The following is an 8940-nucleotide window of genomic DNA, read 5'->3' on the forward strand; positions in this document are numbered from 1 at the left end:
TTTTTTTTTGAGGCAGAGTCTCCCTCTGTCACCCAGGCTGGAGTGCAATGGTGCGATTTTAGCTCACTGCAACCTCTGCCTCCCAGGTTCAAGTGATTGTCCTGCCTCAGCCTCCCAAGTAGCTGAGATTACAGGCATGAGCCACCATGCCCAGCTAATTTTTGTATTTTTAGTAGAAACGGGGTTTCACCATGTTGGCCAGGATGGTCCTGATCTCATGACCTTGTGATCTGCCCATCTTGGCCTCCCAAAGTGCTGGGATTACAGGTGTGAGCCACTGCACCCGGCCGGTTTTTTGTTTTTTAGAGATAGGATCTCACTCTATCGTCCAGGCTGGAGTGCAGTGGCATGATCATGGCTCACTGCAGCCTCAAAATCCTGGGTTCAACCAATCTTCCTGCCTCAACCTTTCATGTAACTGGGACTACAGGCTCCTAATTTTTTAATTTGCTGTAGAGACAGGGTCTTGATATGTTGCCCAGGTTGGTCTCAAACTCATGGCCTCAAACAATCCTCCTGCCTCAGCCTCACAAAGTGCCGGGATTACAGGGATAAGCCACTATGCCCAGCTGCTTTCTTTATTACAGAATCATCACTGGAGCTATCCCATGGACCCAGTGCTGCCTATGTCCTGAAAACCACCTGAGGGAGGTCACAGTCCTTATGTACCTATTGCTCACTCAGCCCAGTAATGACTGTTCTTAACCCATCTGTGGTTTGTGAAGTTTGTCTAAGTTTGTGGTTTATAACTATTTTGTTTTTTAGTGAAATACAATAGAAAACATCAAAGTGTACACCTCTAGCAAAGGTGAGTAGTATTTTCTAAGACTTTGGTCTCAAGCATATGATTCTGAAATATGATATATATTATTGTGGCTCATGGTCAAGAAAGTTTTATCACATCCCTCTAGATCTCCAAACCCAGGAAAATCGGGGGACTTCTTGCCAGTCCCCTTCAGCTCCAGATCATATGATTCTCCTAACCCCCCAGAACTGACACTGTTCTCTAGCTGTGGGTCCTGATACCTTAGGATAAATGACTCAAGCTCCTTGCTTAGCAAGACTCACCTGGAGAAAGTTAAGATCAGGCTTTTGAGCTGTCTCCTGGATCTGGCTGCTGAGCTTGGACAGCTGGGTGATCTCACTCCCGAGCTGGGCCAGGTTCTCATTCTGCTTCTGTGTCACTTCCCGGGACAGTTCCTCCAGGCGACCCAGCAGCCGGCCCTCCTGCTCCACTAGGAAGGCCCTCAGTGCCTGGAACTCTGCCCCCACCTTCTCCTGCTCCGCTGCCATCTGCTTCTGTCTCAGGAAGAGAAATTGGAGAGGTAGGGGACTTGGGCATGGAGATATAGCATTTGGCCAGGGACCTGAGTCATATCACGGGGCAAAGTTTCGTCCCTGTCACTGCTGGAGGATCAGAGATACACCATCTATGCACATAGTGCATGCTTTATTTTCAGTGTCCCAGCTCCAAACAAGCGATAGTCTTGACACATACTTTTCTCTCCCCTGCCATAGATGTGCCTGCACGTCTGTGGATCTGGGCTCCACCACCTAAACCAAGGTAGCATCATACTCTACCTAGAAGTACGCCAACCTGCAGGTTCCTTACTTGAAAAGTAGAAGGGAGGCCAGGTGTGATGGCTTACACTGGTAATCCCAGCACTTTGAGAGTCCAAGGCTGGAGGATCACCTGAGATCGGGAGTTCAAGACCAACCTGACCAACATGGCGAAACCCCGTCTCTACTAAACATACAAAATTAGCTGGGCCTGGTGGCGCATGCCTGTAATCCCAGCTACTCAAGAGACTGAGGCAGGAGGCAGAGGTCTCAATAATCCGAGATCATGCCATTGAACTCCAACCCAGGAGGCGGTGCAAGACTCCATCTCAAAAAAAAAAAAAAAAAAAAGCAGAAGGGATAAATTAGTGTCTCCTGGGGCAACCATAGGATTAAACGGAGATTGCTTTTTCTTCCTCAAGCACATTTACTTCATCACCCTCAAACTTTCACTCTTCACTTTACTTCTTTTTAAAGGCGATCTTTCCTGTTTAGTAATTATAATGGTAACAAATGCTCAAAATACAAACCCTAGGAGAGGTAGGAAAGTAGAAAGGAGGAAGAAAAATCCAATGCCAGTGAACAGAGGTAGCAGCATACCCACAAGGAACTAAGTGAGAATATGCTACATGCAAGCTGGATATTCTATTCTTTCCATTAACGGCATACACAGGACTTTTTACTCCTTGGTTTTCAGATGCAGACTCATTCCCTGATCTCTTGATTTTTTTTATGTGCACACATTTGTGGTACTCTGTATGTCCCACCAGGAAGTTCCTCTTCCTTGAAAACTCCTGGACAGAGGAAGGGAATTCTAGGAAGTTGGGAGACCTGGGTTCAGGTGTCCCGCAGTGCCCTCACCTTACCTTCAGCTTCCAGGCAGGCTGCAGTAGCCCTTAGCGCCTTATAGATATTAACTCCCTCAACCCTGACAGTAGCCCAGTGAGGTGGGCACACTTCCCCTCGAGTCTTACAGGTGAGGAGACAAAGACAGACACATCACCAGAAAGTGTTAAGCCAGGCTTCTAGGCCAGGGAGCCAGACCCCAGAGCTGAGCTTCTGCCAGCTACATCATATTGCCTTGCAAGGAAATAACACAAGTGAAACAGTATTTGCCAAAATACTAGTCTAAACCAGGGTTTCCCAACCTTAACACAGTTGACGTTTTGGGCCAGATACTTCTTGGTCGTGGGGGGCTGTCCTGTGCCTTGCAGGATGTTTAGCAGCCCTTCTGGCCTCTACCACCAAATGCCAATATTGTCCCTATCCCATTGTTGACAACCAAAAATATAATATCTCCAGACTTGCCAGATGTCCCCTGGGGTAGGAGTATTTTCAAATAAGAATATTCCCTCTTCCTTTTATGTTGCAGTGATAGTTGGACTCTACCTCTGATGTTTCATTAAGCAGGGTATTGTAAATAACACAAGTATTGTAAATCATAGAAGTATTTTATCACTGTGAAGAATGGATGGAGCTCATTCTTTATGTAGTCTCCTGTAATCTCAGCACTTTGGGAGACCTGTAATCTCAGCACTTTGGGAGACTGAGAGGGGTGAAGTCTGAGGAGGGGGATTGCTTGAGTCCACAAGTTCCAGACCAGCCTGGGCAACATAGGAGACCCCACCCTACTACAACTTTACAAAAACTAAATTAAAAATTAGCCGAGTGTAGTGGTGCACACCTATAGTCCCAGCTACTCAGGAGGCTGAAGTGGGGGGATCACTTAAACTGCTTTAGCCATAGTGATAAAGTGAGACCCTTCTAAAAGCAAAGCAAAACAAAACAATAAAAATGAATGTGGGGGTGGATGGGCGGGTGTTAGGAGAGGACAGAGTTGGAAGGTGCGAAGCAAGGCCTGGGGAGTTGGATCAGAGACCTCCGCTGCCACCAATGCCTGGGAAGGCTCTCTGGTTCATGGATGTCAACCAACGACAGAAGAGCTGTGTTGGGGCTGTATCTCCAGCAGAGGAGTGATGAAGGTCTGGAGGGTGAGCTCATGGAGGGAAGTAAGTGATCGAATGGGAAAGTCTGGGATGAACACTGGATGCAGACATAACAGATATAGTTGAGGGTCTGGAACCGACCTTAGGGTGTTTGAACTCCAGGCATCTCCCCTACCCCTCCTGACATTGAGGATAGGAGGGTCCTCTAGTTCATCTTCTTCCAATTCCCTGCCTTGACAGGCCCTAGTAGATCCTTTCATTCTTTGGACATCTATTTACTGAACTGGCAACTGAATTTGCAAGGTAGAAAATGACCATTGGTGATTCATGTTTGCCTATCTTCACCAAAATGAGCCCTCATTTCACTTTCCTGTTCTATTCTAAGAAAGATAAAATATCTTCCAACTTTGGGTGGAGGAGTGCTAGTACCCAGACCCTGGGCTGTGCAGCAGGGGCTACTGTGAACCCAAGGCCCCAAACTTCGTCTTTCTACCAGAGCCAGGGAGCAGCTCTGACATCCTCTAGCCATTTCTCCCTTAGCCTCAATTTCAAATCAAAATCTCTGAAAATGAAATTTTTTTTCACTACTGTTTTGTTGACAAAACATGCCATGAACAGATCTGAGGCTCTTTATTGTGTTAATATTCCCACTTACTGAATATTCATGTTTCTCTGCAGAAATATTAATGTGTTCTACTACAAGATGCTTCCACAGGCTCTAACTGGCATGTTAGGTAATATCACAGTGACTGTACATTCTGATTCACTGGGACAGTTCCAGTTTAAGCCAGTAGTTTTGCAATAATTATTTTAGCACTCTCTTTAACTCTCAAAAGCTCTGGTTTGTACAATAATTACACGGTCACACTATATAATATACACTCTATTATCTTTGTGAAATCCACCCTGTGGTTCCATAGCACATACTCTTAACACTGCACACCAAGCCCTAATGCTGAGTGGGCCTCTGTTGGCCCCCACAGGGTGCCTGGCTCACCAGGAGCTCCTTGCTCTCCTTCTCTTCTGTGGACCGGAACACCTCATAGTCCTCCAGTTCCTTCTTCAAGACCCTCAGCCTGGACTCCAAGAGCTCCTGCAAGTGAAGGGAAACAATGTAAGGTGTGGGGAAGTGGGGGGATTCTGGAAACCCCCACCTGTGCCTTCCTGGAGCCAGCCAGGAGAAAGGGAAGGCCTGCTCACTGAGGGAGAGGCCGGGTAGAAGTCATCTCTACAGGCTGCAGGCCACACTTCGAGGTGACTCTGAAGGCCTCGGGATCTTGCTACCCCAAGAGCATCTGCTGGAGTAGCCAGACTGAAACACAATCCTCCAGCAGCCCTACCTCTAGTCGTCTCCTCTGCTATCCACCCCTAGATCAGGAAGCCCTCTGGGTAGGAAAGTTGGAGCAGGATAGGCGAGCAAGGAGGGACTGGAAACTGCCACCCGAGCCTCCCCGCCCGCCCCACCCCTTCGTACATCCTCGCAGGGGCTCGGCGAGAAAATAGAAGAGGGAGGGGGCCCAGAATCGACAGCCTTGGCACAGTCAGACGGCTGTAGGTGCGCTGCTTAACCCAGGAGCCCCATCCTTGGACCTCTTGAAGAGGTCCTCCAACTTAGTTCCATGAGGTGAGAACTTTGAGCAGAGACCGCTTCAGGGAAAAAGATAAGATTCGGGGCAGCGGCTGCGTGGCTGTGCCGGAGACTTCCCGCGGGCTGAGAGCTGCGGAGATGCAGACGAGGCTAGAGGCTCCAATCAGACAGGAAGAACATCGCCAAGTCCGTGGGGCACATCGCGCAGGTGGCCCACATCGCGCAGGTGGCCCAGTGTCTGGCTCAGAGGGAAAGGCAGTGGTGGTGGAGTGGGGTATTGGTGATGTTAGGGGTGACAGAAAACAGCGCTCAACACAGGAGCCAGTCCGGGTCTTCTTGGAATAGGCGAAAGAAGGGAAGGGCTCACCCAGGCCTCCTGACTACCAGTCTGTTCTCTGCACCGCGGGCAAGGGAGCCGGGGACCGAAGGGGAGAGGGGTGCCTGCGCTCACCTTGGCCTCCTGCACCGCCTCGTCCAGCGGTAGCACGGCGTGTTCGCGGTGCTCGCGGGCGCGGTCGCACACCACGCAGATGGCGCGTCCGTCGTCCTGGCAGTAGAGCTTGAGCGGTTCGCCATGCTGCCCGCACCGGGCAGCCGCTGCCGTCTGGGACCCGTGCTCCCCCGGGGCGGCCGCGGGCAGGCTAAAGCGCCGCAGCAGTGTGGCCACTGCGGCCAGCTGCCGGTTGGGCCGCAGCTGACTGGGGCGCGCGGGCTCGCGGCACTGCGGGCAGGGCAGTGGGAATGGCTGCCCGCGGGTCGCGGCCCCTAGAGCCCCAGCGCCCGGGCGCTCCCAGCAGCGCCCTATGCAGGCGCGGCAGAAGCTGTGGCCGCACTCAACTGACACCGGCTCGCGAAAGAGCTCTAGGCAAATAGAGCACGTCGCCTCGCCCTGCAGCTCTGCCGCCAGCGCTAGCGCCTCGGCCCCGGTGCCGGGGCTGGTCCGCGGCCCCACTGCTGCCATGTGCGCTCTCCACTCACCTAGGTCTGGTCCCGCCCTGGCGGCCACTGGACCTTACAGGACGCGGGTCGGAGCGCGACGTCCGGGCTGGCCGCCAAATGCCCACTGGGAGAGGAAGGGCGGGGCTGCCACTGGACAGTCAGAGACTTGAGCCCAGGGCGCGCCGGGCGGGAGAGCTGGGAGGCAAGGCACAAGTTGACTGCGGGCGGGGAGGCACAGGGCCGTTTTAGTGCTGGACAGCGCCCTGAGCCCCCATCTGCGCGCTCCATCGGCCCCCGCCTCTTCCAGTGGACCCCATCCCTCAGCCTCTCTAGGCCACCCCAGCCTGACCCAGTCAGCCGCGGGAAACAGACCGCGACAGGTGGGCGCACAAACCCTGCCGGGCGCCACTCTCGGTTCCTGACCAAGGCCGACCCAGCATCGCCGTGGCAAGGGCCTGGTGCCCTGGCCAAGGTGTCAGGTTACCCTAGTGCAGGTTCGCCCCGGGCCTGTGCTGAGCTAAATTTAGAGTCTGGAATCTGGCCCTGTCTCCCCACCCTCAAGCGCGGCCTTGTATCCACTCCATTACCTTTTCTGCGACTGTCCTCCCCCTTCTTAATATTTGAACAAATAATACGTTTATAATTTTATTCAGTATTATTCCCCCCACCCCAAAGAAAAAAACAACAGTGCTCTCTGTGCCCCAGCTGTCTCCACAGCCCCACTGCAGAGCTGCGGGTGTTATCCGCTTCCACGCCCTCTCTCCTAGTTCACTCTGGAGGCCACTCGAGTCAGGCTTTCCCCCTGCACACTCCTCAGAAACCGCCCTTGTCAATGTCACCGGGAACTTCCGCGATTCTAACCCAAAGGCCTCGCCTCATCTCATCTGCTCCCGGATGCTACCTCCTTCCCGAGGTCGCTTCTCAGCGCCTTCCAGGACCCTGTGTCCCCGACCTTCTTTCCTGCTGTTCCTGAACCGCGTGGCCTCTGCGCTGGCTGTTCCCCTTGCATGGACCTCTTTTCTCCCACCACTTGCACCTCATTCTCCCTCCCACCTCATTCAGGTCTTGTTTCAAACTTCTGTGCCCACGAAGCCCGCCCCGAACGCACACACTGTACAAAGTCGCCTCTTAGCGCGCTCCCCACTCAGGGCTGGCTCTGTGCCTGCACTCTGTCTCCTCTGGAATGTCAGCTTTAAGGTGGACTGTACCAGGTTTGTTCACTGCTGAATTCTGTTTTTAGAGCAGTTCTTGGCAAACTCAGTAAAGTTTTCTTGAATTAAACGTGGTTCAAAATTCCAAAGATAAGCCGCAGTTCACGGTGACAAGTAGGCCCATCGCCTGTGTCCCAGTTCTTTCTTAATCCCGAGCAATAAACTTCACAATTCTGGATTACGTTAATCAAATATTCTGTATTTTACTGCCTCGATCTCTTCTCTTGTTCAGGCCACAGTTCATTTTTGACATCCTGCTTGATTTTCTCTCCCTTTTCCACCGCTGCTCCCAGGTGCTTAGCCGGGCCTAATTCCTCCCTCTTGGACTCCCTTGGTCAAGATCCGCTGGTGTGGAGTCAGCGGAGGATCCTGGAACAGGTTTTTGCAGCAGCTGAGGTCCAGCTCACAACGGTTGCCATCGACTCCCGGTGCCTTGAGCTAAGCAACAAATAAGAGTGATCCAGGAGAAACACGAAGAACAGGTGGGGATGTAGCTCAGTGGTAGAGCGCATGCTTTGCATGTATGAGGCCCCGGGTTCGATCCCCGGCATCTCCAGCAAAGTTTTGCACCTTCAATATCTGTTTTCCATTTTTCTTTCAAGTTTTGAAATCTAGCACCTTTGCAGAGCGTCAGGAAAAGCCCCACAGGTTGGAGTCCGCTGGTGGAGAAAGACCGCGGCGGTCCCTGCCCTCCTCTGGGCCCCATTCATTGTCTTTCCCTCCTGTTTAAAAATCCACACGGTGAGAGCTCCAGTGGCGTCAGGATGCACTTGTTTTTTCATCTCTGTGCCGTGAGCTTCATCTCGGGTAGAAAATGGTTTGGTCGCTGGTAGGGTAGAAGAAGCAGAAAACAGACATAAGTGGGAGGGACGGTCAGGTTTGAACGGATGACGGAGTTTGAATTTCCCACGAGTCGAGACACTTTCGTAGTTTTATCACACTCCAAATAAATCCAAATTAAAACCCATAGTTGAATACAGGCCAAATCTAGTGTAGAATAAAAAATTGTTGAAAGTTTAACTTGAAGCGCCCGGCTAGCTCAGTCGGTAGAGCATGAGACTCTTAATCTCAGGGTCGTGGGTTCGAGCCCCACGTTGGGCGTAATTAGTTCTTTTACTCCTAAATCTGCGATTATTGGCTATACCTAAAAATATGTTTGGCTGAACAACTCTTCGGAAAATAATCTGTTCTGAAGTCTTCTGCTTCCGTTTGTGCAATACTCTTGCGGGCGCTCCACTGTTCATTGTCTGATGTGTATCTAGTGACACAATTAGGGTTTTGAACTGTGGTAAAATATGCCCAACAAAAGTTACCACTTTTTAACTGTGTATTTCTGTAGCATTAAATACATTCACATCGTTGTGCATCCATCTCCAGTCCTTTTTCATGTTTCCCAGCTGAAACTCTAAACCCATTCAACACTAACTCTCCATTCTCCTCTGCCCACAGCCCCTGGCAACCACCATTCTACTTTCCGTCTCTATGAATTTGCCTTCCCTAGGTACCTCATATAAGATGAATCATGCAATATTTTTTAACTGTCTTATTTTACTTAATGTCTTCAAGATTCATCCATATTGCAGGATGTGTCAAAATTTCCCTCCTTTTAAAGCTGATAGCATTCCATTGCATGTATATATACCACATTATCCGTTCATCTGCCAATGGACACTTGGTTCCTTCCTTTTTTTTTTTT

The 8940-nt window shown here is 51.0% G+C and overlaps 1 protein-coding gene, 1 long non-coding RNA gene and 2 other non-coding genes across 11 annotated transcripts in view; 3 read left to right on the forward strand and 1 right to left on the reverse strand.

Moving 5' to 3' along the window:
• LOC108295354 overlaps positions 1-1702 on the forward strand; it is a 6048-nt gene extending 4346 nt beyond the window's left edge. The window contains exons 2-3 of the long non-coding RNA XR_001821368.2: positions 912-1325; positions 1519-1702. This is a non-coding gene — a long non-coding RNA (uncharacterized LOC108295354). The remainder of the gene's footprint in view (positions 1-911; positions 1326-1518) is intronic.
• The window catches only part of TRIM7 (tripartite motif containing 7), a 13185-nt gene extending 5577 nt beyond the window's left edge, over positions 1-7608 (reverse strand). For 2 of the 8 annotated variants that reach the window (XM_017517503.2, XM_017517505.2), the window contains exons 1-3: positions 5546-7542; positions 4504-4599; positions 1069-1299 (exon numbers count right to left, since the gene is read on the reverse strand). In XM_017517503.2, coding sequence (XP_017372992.1) covers positions 1069-1299; positions 4504-4599; positions 5546-6055 — 837 coding nt within the window. In that variant the 5' untranslated portion in view covers positions 6056-7542. Of the gene's footprint in view, positions 1-1068; positions 1300-4503; positions 4600-4706; positions 5086-5545 lie in introns of those variants that run through there. The other 6 variants (XM_037734557.1, XM_037734556.1, XM_017517506.1 and 3 more) reach the window with 6 other exon arrangements.
• A 120-nt stretch (positions 7609-7728) lies between these two features.
• Positions 7729-7800, forward strand: TRNAA-UGC. Its single transcript has one exon. It is a non-coding gene; the product is annotated as a tRNA-Ala (tRNA).
• A 472-nt stretch (positions 7801-8272) lies between these two features.
• Positions 8273-8345, forward strand: TRNAK-CUU. Its single transcript has one exon. It is a non-coding gene; the product is annotated as a tRNA-Lys (tRNA).
• The last annotated feature ends 595 nt before the right edge of the window (positions 8346-8940 follow it).

Source organism: Cebus imitator, unplaced genomic scaffold, assembly GCF_001604975.1.
Source record: "Cebus imitator isolate Cc_AM_T3 unplaced genomic scaffold, Cebus_imitator-1.0 Scaffold634, whole genome shotgun sequence".
Taxonomy (NCBI): Eukaryota; Metazoa; Chordata; class Mammalia; order Primates; family Cebidae; genus Cebus; species Cebus imitator.